General features: G+C 45.3%; 2 protein-coding genes across 2 annotated transcripts; one reads left to right on the top strand and one right to left on the bottom strand.

Moving 5' to 3' along the window:
* Positions 1-865: 865 nt before the first annotated feature.
* Positions 866-8,374, top strand: ca6 (carbonic anhydrase VI). The gene is made up of 10 exons (XM_030119759.1): positions 866-1,154; positions 1,674-1,853; positions 5,036-5,184; positions 5,501-5,596; positions 6,650-6,716; positions 6,803-6,960; positions 7,050-7,176; positions 7,277-7,360; positions 7,439-7,471; positions 7,552-8,374. Exons 1-10 carry the CDS (start codon positions 1,070-1,072, stop codon positions 8,181-8,183), a joined length of 1,611 nt encoding a protein of 536 aa, XP_029975619.1. The 5' UTR covers positions 866-1,069; the 3' UTR covers positions 8,184-8,374.
* Positions 8,375-8,540: 166 nt separating this feature from the next.
* On the bottom strand, positions 8,541-17,829 carry slc2a5 (solute carrier family 2 member 5). The gene is made up of 13 exons (XM_030117803.1): positions 17,820-17,829; positions 15,321-15,379; positions 15,090-15,188; positions 14,852-15,012; positions 14,122-14,246; positions 13,892-14,044; positions 13,255-13,380; positions 12,990-13,177; positions 12,480-12,590; positions 12,304-12,405; positions 10,588-10,663; positions 10,215-10,342; positions 8,541-8,765 (listed from the first exon to the last, which is right to left on the bottom strand). The coding sequence occupies exons 1-13, from the start codon at positions 17,827-17,829 to the stop codon at positions 8,541-8,543; spliced, it is 1,563 nt and encodes a 520-aa protein (XP_029973663.1).
* Positions 17,830-19,403: the final 1,574 nt, after the last annotated feature.

The raw sequence follows: 19,403 nt of genomic DNA, 5'->3' as shown, positions 1-19,403 counted from the left end.
GATCACTGTTTGTGGCCAGTAATGGTGAAGTTTTGGAATTTTCCTGCATTTTTATGACTAATGGAATTTGAAGCATCTTCCTGAGAGAAAGTCCAGAACTTAATGACTCATTAATCTGGCAGATTGTCCTCCAAACGCAGCCTGCTGCTCTCAAGACACCAATTAGCTTCATGTCTCAGACTCTTGGTCAGACCGAAGTGTGTGTTTAAGCACTTTCACAGGTTTGAAAGAAAAGAGAGAGGATGTAAAGCCCCAGAAAACCAAAACTTGGAGTCTTTAAAATACATTTATATCCACATTTTTGTATGTTTCATGTCAGAAGTGTTCTTATATTGGAAGAAACACTTATTTCCAGTAAATGTTCGCTGCATCGCAGGTGAATTTCAACACATTTTAAATTATTTATGACTATTTCTTCAATTTATTGACACAAGTGTCATCAGTGTTACAGTCGTTTATCTTCCGCCTCTGTAAACATCCATGATCCTTCACGAAAACACACACTCCCGAGTTTGATGACACCGCTGACATTCAACGTGTGAACATGCTGCAACCTGTGAGGGTTTACTGGGTTATGCCCGATTTAATGTTTTATTTCTGCTGCTCTCATGGGGATGTTTATTGTGTTGCATTTTGCTCATTTTGTGTGTGTGTTGTGTGTGTGTGTGTGTGTGTGTGTGTGTGTGTGTGTGTGTGTGTGTGTGTGGGGGGGGGGGGGGGGGGGGGGGGGGGGGGCTCCAAAGTGACACAGCATTCAGGTGAAATCAGATAAGACTGTTGAATTTCCCCAAAACTGAATCAGCTTCTCTTCTTGAGTGTGTGTCGAGCTTTAAATGAGAGGAGATGCTTCAGAGCAGAGGAATGTCAGAAATCTGATATTTGATTGATCTTCTTCAGCTCGTGCGGGTCTGGTATTGGAGCTGCCTTCCTGTCACTGTGGGGCTGCTGCTGCTGCGCTCTGGGCGTTTTCAGCAGAGGTTTCAACACCTCCCTTCACACGCAGCTTAAATCCGGAGTGAAACCCTCTGCGAGGTGTCAGTGTCCTGCGTGACTGAGCTGAGACGCAGCGATGGAGCTTTTCTCTGCGTTCGTCTGCGCCGCGGTGGTCTGCGTGGTCTCTGCCGGGGTCCACGACATACACTGGACTTATACAGGTGGGCTTTTTACACTTTTAATATACATATTTTGATTAAAAAAAAAAAAAGGGGAAAAAAAAAGGATTATGTTTTCCGACACTCAGATTAAAGTTCGTGGCTTTCGTGCGTAAAACGTGCGTAATGGCACGGCTTCGTAAACACGCTGAACCTTGTTCTGCTGTTTTTAAAAGAACGTATTTTTCTAAATTCGTCATATTGAGTATAACCTCTGGGTTTTTGGCGACGGAGTTCTGTTGGACCTGTATTGGATGAATATTTCTCGGATGAGCGTGTGAAAACACCCATCGTGATATTTGGTGAATACTACACTGCTGTCATAAATATTTCTGGAATGATTACCTTGGGGGCTCGATCCAGTTGAGCAAGTCTCGCTCTTGGCACTTTAACCAACAACATTCACTTTAATCCGCTGCGCACGGACTCAACTTTCACCCAAACCTTACGGCGTCACGCGTGCGTGCGCATCGTTATTATTATTACCAGTCCCCTTTATTTCTTTCTTTGGTGTCACAACAGAGGGGGCTTTGGACCAAATGCACTGGCCAACCAAGTACCCTGCATGCGGAGGCAAGAAGCAGTCTCCCATTGACATCCAGAGGCGCAGCGTGAGGCACAACCCGGACATGTTACAGCTGGAGCTCAGCGGATACGATGCCCAGAAAGGCAATTTCCTCATGTCCAACAACGGACACTCCGGTAAGACAGAGGCTACTGATCCAGCCAGATGGGGAAAATCTCTGTGACTGGAGGGCTGGGGGCCAAATCAGGTTCAAGTCAGGTTCCTCATCAGGCTGGACAGACGAGGTTCATATGATATGGCTGTATCCTGTGGACAAACAAATAACCTTTTGTGGAGAGAAATCAGGCAAACATAACTCCCCAACACTGTAGAAAACGTCCCTAGAACTGCAAACATAAAGATTATACAAATAGATAATAAAATCTTTAACAATATAGAGCATCAAACACATCAGGGGCAGAAATAAAAGTCCAAAAAGAAGAATCAATAAATAATCTCTCATGTTTCAGCTCCAGTAAGTATAGCCACCGCTTCATATTTCAGTTCGTGACTACAGCTTGCAAGCCTTGACATGAGCTTTTTTTTTTGTCAGTTCTTTTATTTACCTTCCGTCCGTAGGAAAGACAAAACCAGAAAGTCAGGGCTGCTAATTCTCAGGGATTTAGAGTCAGAGCCACACTCTGAGAGGAGATGGTCGATGGAGGACTTTATATTGAATCTGTGATGACTGATAAAAACCAAAGACAGGTATTTTAGAAATATATTCCTCCAACCTCCAACTTTATCTTCAGTGTCCTCCCTGTCATCCGTTTCTTTTATGTCTTTCACTGATGTCCTGTGATCACGGGGCAGTCAAACATAAGGCATGTGGGCCAAAAGTGGCCAACAAGAGGCTCCAATCTGGCCACCAAGAAAATGGTAAACATTTTCAAGGAGAACATCGATTTTATTAATTAAAAAAAAAAAAAAACCTTAAAGAGTAGCAGACACAACGCAACAGTGAGATATCAGCGATGCTGCTCTGAAAGATAGCAATCCTCCCCGTCAGGGTGAGTCTGTAAAAACATGCGTAACGCAACAGCTGCAGAAGCAATGCAACACTTTATTTCGTACCAGAAGATTTCATCAAAACTGACTTCATGTTGAGAGTGTAGTCATATCCGGTAGTTTGTTTTTTGCAAAAAAAAAAATATAAATAAATATATATGTGTGTGTGTAGAGCCTAGGGCGCTGGTATGATGCCTCCCTCAAAGATAAAGAGCAAACAGAGCAGCTCAGGAAGGACATAGCCAGCGGCCTGGAGAGCATTGATAGGACCCTGCTTCCTGGTAAGCTGAAGCTCTGGTGCATGCAGTATGAGCTTCTCCCATGTCTTCTTTGGCCACTGACCCTCTATGAAATCCCGCTGTCAAAGGTGGAGAAGCTGGAGAGGATGGTCAACGCCTATGTCAGAAAGTGGCTTGGCCTCCCCATGTGCCTTAGCAGCATTGGGCTTTATGGAAGAGGGATGCTAGAACTTCCCATCTCCAGCCTGGTAGAGGAGTATAAGTACGCCAAGGTCAGGTTGGAGATGACCCTGCAGGGTACCTGTGATCCACTTGTGGCCCAAGCAGCACCCATCCTGGCCACTGAGAGGAAGTGGACCCCGCTGGCAGCAGCTGAGCAGGCAAAGGCAGCAGTCAGACACAGGGACATCATGGGGCATGTTCAGGAGGGGAGGGGTGGTCTCGGTCTCTCTACTAGCACACCCACCTGGAATAAAGCTAATCCAGCAGAGAGGTGCAAGCTAGTGGTTCAGGAGGTACGCCGGGAAGAAGAAGCTGGAAGGTGATCAAAAGCCGTGGCACAGGCAAAGCAAGGGCAGTGGATGACTTGGGAAGGAGTGGAGAGAAAAAAAACTCTCCTGGAAAGATCTACGGGAGATGGAGGCATTCAGGGCAAGCTTTATAATCAGGGCTGCTTACGATGTTTTACCTTCCCCTGCAAACCTGAGCCAGTGGTATGGTGAAGACCCCACATGCTCTCTATGCCAATGTCCGGCAACACTAAAACACATCTTAGTGGGATGCAAGAGCAGCCTAAGCCAAGGCCGGTACACCTGGCGACACAATCAGGTGCTAAGGTGTCTTGCAGCAGTGCTGGAAAACCAACACACAAGAACGAACGCACTTCCTCAGCCACCATCACATCGGCAGCCAACATTCTTTGTCCGGGAGGGTCAAACAAGCTGCAATATTACCAGTTCAGCTGACAGTGGGCAGCTGGGTGAGGCACGGGACTGGATGTTGCTGGCAGACCTGGACAAAAAATTTTGTTTTCCACCAGAGATTGCGTCCACCAATCTGCGTCCAGACCTCATTCTGTGGTCATCCTCGCATAAGCTCGCTTATATCATTGAGCTTACTGTACCCTGGGAGAATGCAGTGGAGGAGGCCTATGAGCGGAAGATGCTGAGGTATTCTGATCTCGCAGCAGACGCCAAAGAACAAGGCTGGAGTGTGAAAGTACGCCCAGTGGAAGTAGGCTGCAGAGGCTTCGTAGCCACATCAACATTTAGGCGACTTAGGGAGATGGGAGTGCGGGGTAAGGCTCACAGGCAGGCTGTCAGGGACCTCTCCAGGGCTGCTGAGAAGGGGAGTCAGTGGCTATGGAGCAAGAGGAAGGATTTGACCTGGGCCTCCAAATGTCTGATGGCTGATGGGGGTGTACCTGGGACGCTGGGATTCACTGCTGAACCTTCTGGAGGTGTCGTGGGCTTGTCAGCGAAACACCTAAGAAGGAGGTCGCCCACTTGACAACTCAAAGGATGCTGTCACTCATTTGCCTGCCACAGTGTCTCATCGGTGCCATAGGTATCTACTGAGGGATAATAACATCTAGTCTGATGTAACTAATAAACACACACATATATATATATATATATATATATATATATATATATATATATATATATATATATATGTGTGTGTGTGTGTGTGTGTGTGTGTATGTATATATATATATATATATATATATATATATATATATATATATATATATATATATACATATATACACACACACACACACATACATACATACATACATATATATATGTATATGTGTATATATATATATATATATATATATATATATATATATATATATATATATATATATATATATGTATGTATGTATATATGTATATGTATATGTATATATATATATATATATATACACATATATATATATGTATATATGTGTATATCACCACATACTCTTTTAAGGGATATGGCTGGGTGTTCTTAATCTCTGGGAGTGTTTACGATTTCAAGTGAAAGTTCTGGTCGTCCGTTTACCCTTTGTCTATTCCCACCAGTTCAAATCGATCTCCCTCCCACCATGGTGATCACCAAGGGCCTCCCCGGAAAGTACACGGCCGTGCAGATGCACCTGCACTGGGGCGGCTGGGACCTGGAGGCCAGCGGGGCCGAGCACACCATCGACGGCATCCGCTACATGGCAGAGGTCGGCTCAGAAACTGTGAAGCACCTCCGGCGTGAGCTCAGAAAACAGATGATAAAGGCTCAGAGCCATAAATCATTTTAACAGACCATCAGAGTTCAGAGAGTCAGGATTTTGTTAACGATGAAAGCAGAACTGTCAACAACTTTGAATGTGGAAATCGATCTTTTCCGCCTCTGAGCCGCCCACATGCTCATTTTCTCTCTGCTAATGCGTTCTTCTGCTGTCACAAACAAGCCTGATCTGGACTGGAGTTACTGTCGAGACACTGTTATTGACTGACACCTGACCTGTGGCCTGTTTCCGTCTTCTCTTCCAGCTCCACGTCGTCCACTACAACTCTGACAAGTACGCCAGCTTCACCGAGGCCAAAGACAAGCCGGACGGCCTGGCGGTGCTGGCCTTCTTCTATGATGTGAGTTAGTCTCAGACACGCTTTGTTCCACCAGCCCGTTAATCTGATCCACGCCGGATAACAACTGCGAGTCCCATTCAGAGAGTCTTTGTAGTGAAATTTTAGAATTTACCAAACGGCTCGGCGGCCTTTGAAGTACGGGACCCTTTGTTTTGGTCATCCTGCCGTGCTGAAAGCTCTATTGAGTGAGAGCGCGTTTCCTGGACGCTGGCTTTTGGCTGAGAGACACTTCCTTTTCTCGGAGAGGCCGACACCACGACGACCTTTCGTTGCCCCGATGGCAGCCCGGCCTGGAAGAGGAAATCATTCCAGGATGAATCAAAAGCGTGAGCGCTGAAAGCTCCACCGTTTAGTTAAGATATTTCAAGATATTTTATTATTCTCGTATCTCGAGGTGTGTAGCACCGCATTATGTAATAATGTAATACATTTTCACAATGGATTTTGAGATGTTGGATCTCTGATCTGACAGTTCTCCATCAGGTTTGACGACTTCAGGTGGATTTACTCTGTGGGAGTTTTTAACCTTTGTTCAGTGTTTATGCGTGTGTGTGTGTGTGTGTGTGTGTGTGTGTGCGCGTGTGTGTGTGTGTGTGTGTGAGAGAGAGGCTTGATGTCGCTCACTTAAAGTTTCTCTACTGAGTGGATCTTTGTGCCTCAGAATAGTTCTTGAAACGTCTCTTCTTGCACTTCACTATATCATTCACGATTCAGTGTATAAATCTATCAATTTGCTGTCAAAATTTCCTATTTTCAGAAGTTTCTCTTATACTTGCTTCTTATATTCATCGAAGTTTAGAAGTATTCTTCTGAGTTACATGTCACTGAAAAGTGTTTGTTTTCATGTTAGCCTAGCCCTAGCATCTTTAATTTGGGATTAAGCGAATGAACTCGGATTTCCCGTGAAGGAATTGGATTCGTATTAAATCTAGATTTCAAGCCTTTGATGTTAAAGTATTCTGTGGATGTAAAACCACTGAAGGCAATAAATGGAATAATTTCATAAATATCGATAACCCTTAAACTGAGACCTTAAACTGTGTTGTTTTTCAGGATGGTCACTTTGAGAACACCTACTACAGTGATTTCATCTCAAACCTGGACAAAATCAAATACGCCGGTGAGAAACGGCGACCTGCGATCACAAGGCCACCAAACAGGAAGTGACTTCATCTGCACCTTTGACCTCTCGTGTGACCCCGACAGGACAGTCCATGCACATATCGGACGTCAACGTGCGCTCCATGCTCCCGGAGAACCTGAACCACTTCTTCCGGTACCAGGGCTCGCTCACCACGCCGCCCTGCTACGAGAGCATCCTGTGGACGGTGTTCGACACCCCCATCACCCTCTCGCACAACCAGGCACGCCCGGCCCGGCTCCCGTTGGTGACGTACTGTCTGCGACGGTATGCTCGATGAGTGACGCCTTCTCTCGTTTCCGCCGTGTCCAGATTAGGAAACTTGAGAGCACTCTGATGGACATGGACAACAAGACCCTGTGGAACGACTACCGCATTGCTCAGCCGCTCAACGACCGGGTGGTGGAGTCTTCGTTCCTCCCACGCCTCGGAAAAGGAAGTGCGTAAACTTGTGGCGGCAGCGGGGATACCCAAGAGCGTCAGTGTCGACTTTTCCTCAGAACTGATGTCATTTCTCTGTGAATCTGCTGCCTCCGCAGCTTTTTGCCGACAAGACGAAATCGAGTCGAAGCTCCTGAAGATTGAGGGTCTGATCACGTCTCTGGGCAAAAACATCCATTCAGGTGACGTCTTGGTCTTAAAATACATGAATCTGGTCAGATCAAAGTAGTCTTACTAACTCTGTGTGCTGCTCTCTAAAGGAGGTCTTCGCAACACGAAGACCACCAGATACGGTGAGTGTTTTTGGCATTAGGGGGTCATCGGCGGGAGTCGGAGGTTCTCGCTCTGATTCTGGTTTCGCTGTCGTCCTCAGAAGCTCGAGCTCTGTATCCTCTGGTCCTCAACTTCCAAGAGAACGGCGGCAGTTATGCTCTGGCCCGACTCACCCGTCCCATGGACCTGGACGCCTTCACGGTCTGCATGCACGTCCTGCCGCAGGTGGAGGGCGTCCACACCGTCATGTCCTACTCCAGCAACGGCCACGACAACGAGCTGATGATCACCATCGGCCAGGACCGAGGCGGGAACGAGGTGGGCCTCTGGATCGGCAATGAGTTCGTCAACCTGCCGCACAGCTTCAGGCCCCACGACTGGGCCAACTACTGCGTCACGTGGTCGTCCCACACCGGCGGCGCCGACCTCTGGATCAACGGCCTGGTGGGCGAGCAGCGCTACCTGAAGAGCGGCTACACGGTCAGCCCCGGCGGCATCTTCCTCCTGGGCAAGGACCAGGACGGACTGCTGGGCATCTCCAACTCCGACGCCTTCGTGGGTAAGATGACGGACGTGAACGTGTGGGACTACGTGCTGACCGTGGGAGACATCCGGGACCAGATGTCGTGCGAGAGCAACAGCACGGCGGTGGGGAACGTGTTCAGCTGGGGCTCCACCAAGCTGAGTCTGTACGGAGGAGTGCAGCTGGACACTCAGTACAGATGTCAGTGAGATCGTAAAACTCACTTCTTCCGTTTGTTTGTCGCAATAAACCAAAATATCACTGCTCCTGGGTCTGCTGTTGAAACTCCTATGAAATGTACGATAGGAGAAGAAGTTTGGCGAGAACCCGTGACTCTGTATTTAATGTAGTGTGTGTCATTGCTTCAGTCATGTACGCATTCAGATATTTCCATCTTCAATAAAAATTCTAAAGAGACTTGTTGGTTTGTTTAATGATAAACAAAATGCACACACACACACACACACACACACACACACAATGTGCAATAATTATACAGAGAATAAAAATGACATTCTGATTTAAAACGGTATTCAGTCCAATAGAAGACTTCCTTTCATTTTCCTTTAGAAGGTCGTGACCTTCGTCACATCCTCCAGGCTTTCTTTGCTCTTTTTCAGAGAATCGTCGTCGTCATTCAGTTTGAAGTCCACTTTGTTCCTCTTAGCAAACATCTGGCAGACCTCCAGGAAGGTCTTATTCTTGGTCTCCGGCACCACCAGCCAGATATAGATCAGAGTGACCAGGCAGATGACGGCGAAAATGATGAAGGAGTATGCGCCCAGGCCGTTCTGCAGGGGGGAGAGGAAGAAAGGAAACGTGAACCGTGTGTTCTCTGTAAATATGCCAGCCAGCAGCAGGATGAAACGGCAGACCAGGTGAGAAATGTGATTTATATGCAGCTTGGATGAGAATGCTTTAGCTTCCTGTTCCTCAAACACATTCCTCTTTCATTGGGTTGAAAGTGAAGACATGGGAAGGAAGCCAACACAAGACAATCACGATGTTTATACAACATTATCTCATTAGAAAAAAACCTGGTGTTGCTGAAAAACAAAATTCTAGTGGATGCAAGATGTTTTCTACGTCATTCAAATCTCCGTAATCAGCGTCTGTGGGATGAGTTTAAAATTTCCACATCGTCTCACGGCCGCACGCTGAACCACACGGCTTGTAAAATAACAGAAATCCCGCTGCTAGGTGAACATGCTAAAACTCTTATCATGCAAAACCACAATGACGACATCTGTGACGACACACATTCCTCCAAATAACTGCTTTGAAAGAGATGACCTGTTTCTGTTTGACATCCATCGTCCATGTGAAGCTATCTCTAGTCTTCAAAATCACAAAAACCTTGCCAGTTGTGCAAAGATAAAAACTTCTGAAAATTGAATATATTGTTTAGTTTTCTTAATACTTTTAGGTGTTTCAAATGTAATGACATGCTTTGTGATATATTGAGATTTCTACTATTAACACATTAACAAAACATGGCATTTCGTTGTATTTTGCATTGTTAGAATTGCCATCATGTTGAGATTGCAGTCATTTTTTGTAGCAATTGCTTGTTTGTTTTCTTCAAAATATAAACTTCATGTAAACCCTTTGAATTTAAAGATTACTCTGGCGCTATTTCAACCAAGCAGCATGCTCAAGATGAATTTGGGCTATATATGTAAACTCGGCGACTTTTTGAAAAGTATGTTTTTTACATGACAACAGCAGAAACTCAGAGCCTAATGTAGTTTCTGCATTGGGCCACTAGTGGGTGCTGTTGGTAGCTTTTGTAACGAAACCTCACAGAGAGCAAAGTATTGTTTTCACCTATCCACACGACGATGGACAAGTTCCACCTTGGGAGTCTTGCGCCACCGTGTAAACAAACATCCAAAACACAATGAAAGTTTGGTGTTTGTGCTTGAAATCGTTATTCAGCCAATCAGACAAAGCAGTTCCCCGGGTTGTCAGGGGTTCATTATCTTGCTGTCGTTTTCTCTAGTGGGTTCATATTTTTTTTCCTTTTCTGTTGTCGTGTTGATTTTACATTGAAGGAGAGTTCAGTGACTGAAACACTGAAATCTAAACTCATTTGCAAACCTCTGGACAGACGGATGCACAGAAGGGAAAAGAATGAGCGGCACGATGTGGAGCCACTTGTAAACCATCTGTAACAGATTAACATTTTTTGAATCGTGAACTTCACAGCGTAAGGGCTTCGAGAAAGTTGTGCAACCGACCGCAAGGAAGGGGTAGACGAGGCCGATGGTGAAGTTGGAGAGCCAGTGGACGGAGCCGGCGACCATGAAGGCCGCGGGCCTGGCCGACTGCCGGAACATCTCAGTGGCTACCACATAAGGAATGGGACCTGGGGAGTGTGCGCACACACACACACACACACACACACACACACACACACACACACAAACACAGGGTCAACCACAAGCAAAACACTCATCAGAGCCCAGGGTCACAGAAGGGATGCTCACACACTCATTTACTAAATATGTAATGACATGTCTGCTGCACGCCTCGGCTGATGGCCCACCCCACCCACCCCTACCCCCACCCGATTGAGGTAATCGGTGTGTGTGGAGGTGAGCTCAGACTCACTGGGTCCGATGGCGTGTCCTATGATGTAGGCGAAGACGCAGGCGACGCTGAAGGAGGGCATCCACGACACGGTGTGCTGTCAACACAAACAGGCAGCTCAGCTGTTGAGAGCATTTCTCGGTCGAATTGATCGTCAAGAGGAGAGTTTCACAGCTCCTCTCGGTTTGACCGGGCTCCCTCTTGACGCTGGATGGGGGGCGGTCACATGTGGCTTTGGTGGCTCTCTGCGTGTTTTTCTGTCTCAGATTGTTCCTGGTCTTTGCAAAACAGAGACGCCAAGTCATCACTTTACTTTCCAGACTTCGGTTAGACCTGTGTGACGCCGTGACGCAGCGGCTCAGTCCCAGTTTCCTCCCAGCAGCAGTTTCCTCCAAGATATCCCGCCTGTCATTATCATCGGCTTATCACGTCACCTTCATCAGAGGCTACGTCACTCAACAGTTTACATTTTGATCCAGTCGAAAGACTCAACGGTGACTCTGCAGAAACACTGCTTTAGTGTTTCATCAGGGATTTGGTAACAATACAGACAAAACAACATGGATTAGATATATTAGATGATTACAGTAACTATAGTTACTTTATTTCAGATATCCATTTAGTTTCTAACGCATTCTGATTTCTTTTGATGATATAAAACTGAATATAAATGATTCATAATGATAATATGAAGTATAAGAGGGATATGTTATCTTTGGTCCTTTTGTCATAACAGTGCTCATGGACAAATGAATCAAATGTAAAATTTTGTGCATGATTTACTGATTTCACTGGAAGCAGATGTGTGACCCAGCGTGACCCTGTTATTCAGTAAAACTCCTCTTCCTCTAAACGACCGGAGATGATTTCATCTGAGGGGCTTCACTGTTCGGAGAGACTCGGGTTGAATTAATGATACATCTTGAATGCTGCTCTGACATACTGATGCACATCAGCAGTGAAGAAATAAACTTTTCCTTTCAGGGGGGTTGAAAAATCAGCATAATGACAGCAGAGGAGAGGAACAACAAGTTATCTCAATGTTTTTGTCATCCTGGGTTCTATGATAAAAAGTCCTAATGCTTTAAAACCTAAATACATGCAGTTAATTTTACAATCCAGTATAATATTTAAAGTGAATTGAGCAAAAGCAGTGTCACTGTACAGTTTTCTTGAGTGTCATCATACTGAGCTTTGTGTTTTCAGCCTATGGATGTATTGAAATGAATCCAAAAGCTTGGAAAATAGATGAAAAAAAACTGAAAAAGTTTGAGATTTAAAAGATTTAAATATAAAAATGGATCTATTATAAGTAATCATGGGTCAAAAGCAGTATAATTTGTTCGTGTTTCGAGGTTTGTCGGTTATTTTTCAGTGCTCAGGGTGCAGAAACATTAAGTATGACACAATAACTAACAGGAACACCAGTGTGGACAATCACAGCATGAGAGTCACACATGTTCTGCACATGTTCAGGATGATCGATGATTCTGATGTTTTTACATAATCATGTTGTAAAAGACTAATATAATGGTTAACGACTACCCTTTGTGGTGAACTTTATGTGATAACACTTTATCATCTATCTCTCCATCTATCGAACTTGAGGATAACATGATACACGCACTTCATAAGATTCGTAAGATTCAGTTCTGATAACTTTATCCCTGTGCTGATGAACTCTCCCTCCTCCGTTTGTCGTCCTGAAGCAGCAGAGGGCAGCAGAGTCACATTTACCTGCAGCGCCAGAGCCACAGTGAGCAACACACAGGCTATACAGCAGATCCCAAAACCACAGAGGAGCAGCAGGCGTCGGCCAGACGCCTCCACGATGAAGACCTGCCGGAACAAATCCTGCGATCAGCACGGCGAGATGAAACCCAGAGTCTGCAGGCCTCAGGTTTTCTACGTACGGCAGCGATGGTCATGGCGACGTTGACCGCTCCTGTTCCCACCGTCATGTACTGGATGTCGTTCTCCTCCACTCCTGCTGTACCGTAGATGTCGTCTGCATAGTAGTAGATCTGTGGTGGTAGAGAAAAAAAAACGTATTATGTTTCAAATATAAAATAAAACTGAGTGAAATTTGTGAAATTAATGTTTAACTCTCAGCCTACTACAGCCTCGACTGGAACTCGGGTGCAGAACCTTCATACTGGCAAACTAGCTTGGTGGTCTCCATTTTTAAAAGAGAGGGTCGGCGAGTGTGTGGCAATTATCAGAGTGACACACTGGCCAGGATCCAGGGAGAGTCTATGTGGGGTCACTAGAAAAGTGCCTCAGGTACAGGAGGATCAATGCAGACTCTGTCCTGGCTATGGAGCAATTGACCAAGACTTCACAGGACAGAAATATCTGCAACCCCATACACGCTAACACCAGACAGAAAGATGCAGCCTGAAGACTTTCCAAAGACGTCTCACCGCATTGACGCCGGACAGCTGCTGTCCCATGTTCATGATGATGATGGAGATGAGCTGCCAGCGCAGAGAGCGCTGGGCCAGCAGCATGAGGACACTCAGGTGACCTTCGGCCTTCTCCGACTGCTCCTCAAGACGCATCTCAGACAGCTCGGAGTCCACGTCGTCCCAGCCTCGCAGACGCCGCAGCGCTGAAAACACAGACTCACCAAGCTCATCCACTGCTTCCTGCTGTAGTCGGGGAGAAGCAGTGTTGGTGTTTCCTGACCTTTCGTTGCCGTCTTCTCGTCTCCTTTCTGGATGAGCATGTACCTCGGACTCTCCGGGAAGAAGGGCAGCAGCATGAGCTGAATCACAGCGGGAACCGCAGTCAGGCCCAGCATGATGGGCCAGCCTGGACACAGAGGAAGGACAAAGGATGTCAACATGATATCATACATCCAACTTCCACATCAAACTGAGTAGCTAGAGCTACTCCCAGCAGATAATGGTCCAAAGGACACAGAGGCATCAACAGCATGAACTGACATATTGGTGTGAAATGAAAAGAGCTAGAATGAGATCAGCACAATCATCTGAAGAGACGCTTCTCCAACCAAGCTCAGAGCGTGTTCTGACTGAAATTAATGCAGATTCTGGATTCTATGTGGTCCCGAAGCCGTCCGTCGGCATCGACAACAGTGTCAAGGTTTTCGAATGGAAACCAAATTCAGTCATTCTAAAAATGGCAGATCTCCCTTCATCTTCCATTAGATGTTCAAGCCACCCTTTTGATCTACAGGAGTCAAATGTTTTGAGCATTTTTCTGACAACTGGTTGACAGAAGGAGAAATGATTGAGCGCGTGCTTTAAATGCCCGCAACATATATCGGCACAGACTTTCCTTAAAGTATGTCGTTCAGTACCTGAGGCATTGCCCAGTATTTGTTTGATGCCCAGAATTTGGGCACAGAGGATGCCAACGGTGATGAAGAGCTGCGGTACGATGCCAAGAGCACCCCTCAGGTTTTTGGGAGCGATTTCTCCCAGATACATCGGCACCACGTTGGATGAGAGACCTGCAGACCAGTGGAAAGGAGCATGATTGAGATGGGTTTCGACACACACCTACTCCATCCTCAGTGCTGGAGCTGACCTGCACAAATGCCCACGATGACTCTGGCCACGATGATGATCTCATAAGACTTAACAACCTCACTGATCCCCATCATCACAGCGGGGACGATGGAGAAGATGTTGTTGAAGAGGAGCGTGCCCTTCCTATCACAGGGTGGAACAAAGTTAGTCCAGATCACAGAAACAAGCTGCTGGAGAGTAAACAGGGCAGCCTTATTGTCATGTCAGGCATTGCAACGCATCTGAACTTCTCTTATCTTGACTGAATCATTAACCTTAATGGATGAGACAATAACAAACAGGAAAATACAACAGCCCAGTGCACTTCATACACAACAGGAAATTTTTAGAGAGCATTCTTGAAATCTGCCTGACAGGGAAAAAAATTGGATTGCATCAAACGTAACCCCAATGGTAGATTTGGAAAACGTGCTGAAGTTGAATACTCAAGAACAATATTGGTTTACAAAAGAAATCCAAAGTAAATCTGAGCATTTACACTTTGTTCAGGGCGTGAACCAGGCCCCAGGTTTCCACCTGGCTGTTCGATGCAGTCAATGAGGAATTCAACACCGAGGGAATTATCCTTTAATGGGACTAAAATCAGTCCGTCCTTCTTCAACTGCTGACCAATGCAGGGTCACACACTCGATACAGAAAATCCCCCAACTGGACTTGAACTCGCGACAGTCTTCCTTTAACGTTAGAGTGTAACTATGCCAGCTCTGTGAGGAATACAGGACAGTTACCTGCCCAGCCTGTTGACCAGAGGAGCCACCATCAGAGAGCCAAAGAAGCCCCCCAGAGGGTACATGGACACAGACAGTGACCACAGCAGAGTGAGCAGGTTCGAGTCCATCGGGGTGCCATAGCGCTCCATGTAGGTGGCGTTATAAAACAGCTGCATGTGCTGAAAGGAGCAGGACAATGCTGATAGAAACACATCAGGATTTCACTGACCGGATCTCTTCTGCGTGCTCAGGCTACCTGTGACGGAGAGTTGATGACGGCCACATTGTAGCCGTACTGGAAGGAGGAACCGAACGCAGCGATGAGTGTGGCCAGCACCAGGACGGTGGTTAACCTCTGTGGATAAAGAGCACATTTTCACGATACCATCCATCACTGGTGCATTGTTTGGACACTGGCAGATAAAACAGGAGCTGAGCTGTGGAGACAGACCCCCCCAACCCCCCCTCCTCCTCGCCTGTAACTCACCCCTTTCTTCTCTGTCTCGTCCCACGTCTCTTTCTCTGCCATGGCTGTGTTTGGACTAACTGCCTCCAGGGGGAAACACTTTTTTATGACTGGGCCCCACCTGCCCTTTGGACACCAGATCAAAGAAGGTGTGCACTGTTGTGCAGGCGAATGTGTAATTTCAGCTTTGAGCCAGCAGGGGGCAACACTCATGTGGGACCAAGAGTTCAACTTAGGTGCAAATGAGAGGTAGAAAATGAAGGCTGCCACCAATGTCTGTCTTTAATATTTACACATACTGAGAGGAAATGAACTTTTAATTGCTAATTAAAGTGAAAAAGTTTATCTTCTATCCTCCAACTCTAAACATGCAAGCACGCCCAAGTGTGTGTTTCCCCTCATTACATTCAGTTACATTAAATATGGTGATCTGTTTCAGAGCTAGTAGATTTCCAAGATTTGCAAATTCTGCTACTGTAAGCTATTGGCTAAGTAGGCCTGAGGATTTAAACTCAAGACACCTGTCAATCTCATTTTTATCTGGTATTCAGACACTTCACAGTCAAACTGTGGTGTACACACTTTTTGCGGAACTTTATATAACACCTGTTGTCGTGCTGTGCTCGTTTTGCTGACACGTGCTCTCGGGATGCACAGGTGATAATAAATGTTTCCGCAGTTGTTATCTGCTGTGGTTTATTGAGCTGTAATTGCTGTACTCAAGGCTGCGATTAAATAACAAATTAGGATAAGGGTGAGTGCTTTCACAACCTCCCAGTAGCATCACAAAACAGGCTTCGTGCAGAAATGACACGAAAACTGAAAGTGAGAAAAAAAATTCCATTGTTGCTTTTATTGCTTTGAAGGGTTTTTATGCTGATCTCATACTGTTGAACTGGGCTTCATTTTCAGTACAGATACGCTGGTTGTGAAACTCTGTCAGCGGTTTTTAATGTTTGTCTCACGTCCAGTTCATCGTTTACTGTGCTTGGCTTATCTCCACAAAACACTTCTGCCAATGCAATGTCCTTGAGGCCGTTTGCAAACAAAAACAGTCGTTCAGATGACATCGTCCTAAAAACTGATGAATCTGGTCAAGCAAAAGTGGTTTTAATAACTTTATTGTGTATTACTCTCTAAAGAAGGTCTTCACAACATGAAGTCCACCAAATACGGTGAGAGTTTTTGAGAAAATCAGTGGTGAGAAGTGGAGGTTCTCACTCTGATTCTGGCTTCTGTTGGTTATTGACAGATCTCTTCCCTTGTACCAGTTGATTCTAATGCTTTACCTTTTCCCTGGTGTTTCTTGGTTATTAGGTGCATATTGAGGTTGTTTCAATGCAAAGCACTGAGTTTGTCTCCAGCTTTCAGTCTCTCTTTGACCACCCTAACCAATCAGGAACCACTTCTGGAAGTCTCCAAAACTTAAAGCTCGTGTCCGGAGTTTCGAAAGAATGAGTTTTTTTAATCCGACGTCTCAAGGTTCCACCCTCCCACATGGGGGTCTATGAGATGAAGGCGGAGCTCATAAATAGATTTTTATATTGCTTTATGCTAATATTATATCGCAGTATCGAACCAGACTGACACATTTAAGTTCTGTTAAAAAATGATACATACATTGGAAACGAACGGAAACTCTGGACACCAGCTTTTTAAGGTAGGGTGACATCTGTGTGGTGGATAACTCCATGGAATTTTGTGCCCTGGCACCAGATTCTGGATGAAATGAAGCCCTTCAGAGTGCTTTCATTCAGGCTTTGAATGAGTGGACGTGAAGATGGACCCCGAACAGATCAAGACAGTAGCTGAATGGCCAGCCCCGCAGACTTGGAAGCATCTTCAGCAAGTTCTTGTATTTCAAAATTCCTGTGGATGATTCCTTCAACAGTACGGGAAGGTGTAAACCCCTTTAATCAAACTCACATCTCTCTCTCTTGCCCCTTTTGTTTGGTCTCCAGGGGCAGAAAAACTATTGCTTACAGGTACGTGACGTTATTAGGTGACAGTCAGCGTGGAGCTTCACTCCGGCTGTTCTGACCCTTCACTTTCCAGTCATTGCTCCCCAGCAGCACTGCTCAGCCCTCCCAGCGAAGCTGTGAGCCTCCTTTTTCTGTGATGCAGTTTGGAAAACTTTCTCAGTCCGAACAGCACCGTCCAATGTCCTCTTTTCCTGCTATGGAGAGGAGCGTCTGGGCGTCGTCAGGAGACCAGTGCTGTGTTGTGCACTACATCTGGCATGATAAATCCAGAGCCCCCCCTCCAGCTGGTGGTTCAGCATCTGATACAGACGTGGGAGCCATTTCTCAATGGTCCAGTCATGATGAAACTCCACCCTTCTGCCTGTTTCTCTCAGAAACTAAGCTCTGCAGAACGAAAGTACTCTGTGTTGGATAGAAACTGCTGGGTGTCAAGAGGACAGCCTGTTCAAGACCTCTTACCACTCACTTGCTGGCCCCCCTTAAGACCCCTTTGTGTCCCTATCATTGGTCCCACATTATCTTGGACTTTGTCACTGACCTTCATCCATTCTAAGGTGATACTGTCATCACTGATTGTTTTTCTAAGTCTCTAGACTTGTACCTCATCCTAGACTGCCCACAGCCACAGAAACAGCTGATCAACTGATCATCATGTCTTCTGACTTCATGTCATCCCTGCTGACATCAGATCAAGGTCTTTAGTTTATGTCTGAAATCTGGAGAAAATTAATCAAAGTCCTTAGAGGCACTGTGAGTACCTTTCCTGGAATTCACTCTCAAGTTAACGGGCAGAGGGAGAGAGTCAGTCAAGACGTGGAGTCAGCTTTAAAGTGTGTCACTGCTTGTAACCAGTCATCGTAGTCCCAAACATCTCCCTTGGATTGCCCATAATAAAACCCTACTAGCCCGGCGACAGATATGTCTCTATTTGAAATGTCTCTCTCTGGAGAAACTCCCACCTTTGTTTCCTGTCCAACAGAGTGAGTGAAGATGTCTCGGCGGTGTCTTCCCTCTTGTTTCCAGTGATTTTCCTTGTCCCTTGTGTTTCTAGTCTGTTCTTCCTGTACTGCGGGACGCCGCCGGCCACTCTGCCTCTGCTCTATGTGCCACTTTCACTCCCTCCACTGCACACCTGCCATCAGTCAAGCTAATCAAGAACTTACTCGCTCTATGATGACTCCAGGTCGGCTTCCAGTGTTGCTCCAATCGTCCATTTCCCACCGTGGTAACAACTCTGTCCTTGAGGATTCTGAAAAGAGCTTTCACTGCCTTTTTTCCTGCCTTTTCATCGGCTTAGTTAAAGACTGCCGTTACCTGTGCTTTAGGTCTCATCTCCAGTAAGCCAGTCACATGTGCTCGTAAGACACTGATGAGACAGATGTACAACATTTATTGTGATATTATGTGTGCAAATGTTTGAGTCATGTGTGTATTGAAATACACTACATAACAAAACTTCAACTCTTCTCTGTTCCTGGGTTAAAAGTGGCAAAATAGGCTGTCTGGTGTCCCTGAGAGTTCACATCCTTGATGTTCATCTTAATAACTTTAAGAATAACATGGGAGCTTATCTGGAAGAACAAGGAGAGCTTTTCCATTAAGGTATAATGGACTTTGAAAGACGCTTCGATGGGTATTACATCTGGGGTATGATACATGAAAGTGATTTGCATTATAGCTGTAAATCTTTTAAAATAATCCATTTTTGATTTATATGCTGAAGTCCTCGGTATATAGCTACATATATATATATATATATATATATAGTATATATATATATATATATATATATATATATATATATATATATATATATATATATATATATATTGTAATGCTGTCAAAAATTTCAATTTGTATCTGAAAATTCATTATTTTATCACCAAAGATACAAAGCAAAGTTTCAACATCATAATGGCCATATCTTTGATCTACTAAGGTCTTGAAGTGAAGAAAATATACTTTCCACCCGGTAACAAAATGTGTGTTACATAGTAATATTTTCATCTCAATAAAGTTTTTAAAGAGATTTCTTGTTTTGTTTAATGACTCAATACCTCAGCACAGATATACAACAAAATGCACAAAAATTCTACAAGCACAAATAAAGTAAATATAAAAT

This window comes from Salarias fasciatus, chromosome 20 (genome assembly GCF_902148845.1).
Source record: "Salarias fasciatus chromosome 20, fSalaFa1.1, whole genome shotgun sequence".
Lineage (NCBI taxonomy): Eukaryota > Metazoa > Chordata > Actinopteri > Blenniiformes > Blenniidae > Salarias > Salarias fasciatus.
The sequence above is the reverse complement of the archived record's forward strand: the minus strand, read 5'-3'. Positions and strand labels throughout refer to the sequence as shown.

Excerpts from the sequence above, each read along its gene's own strand:
- ca6 (XM_030119759.1), top strand. The coding sequence starts at position 1,070 with ATGGAGCTTTTCTCTGCGTTCGTCTGCGCCGCGGTGGTCTGCGTGGTC. Across the intron at positions 5,185-5,500 it reads GCATCCGCTACATGGCAGAG|CTCCACGTCGTCCACTACAA; the intron begins GTCGGCTCAGAA and ends CTTCTCTTCCAG. Across the intron at positions 6,717-6,802 it reads GGACAAAATCAAATACGCCG|GACAGTCCATGCACATATCG; the intron begins GTGAGAAACGGC and ends TGACCCCGACAG.
- slc2a5 (XM_030117803.1), bottom strand. Across the intron at positions 14,247-14,851 it reads CTGGTCAACAGGCTGGGCAG|GAAGGGCACGCTCCTCTTCA; the intron begins GTAACTGTCCTG and ends ACCCTGTGATAG. Across the intron at positions 12,406-12,479 it reads TCGCCATGACCATCGCTGCC|GTCTTCATCGTGGAGGCGTC; the intron begins GTACGTAGAAAA and ends TTGTTCCGGCAG.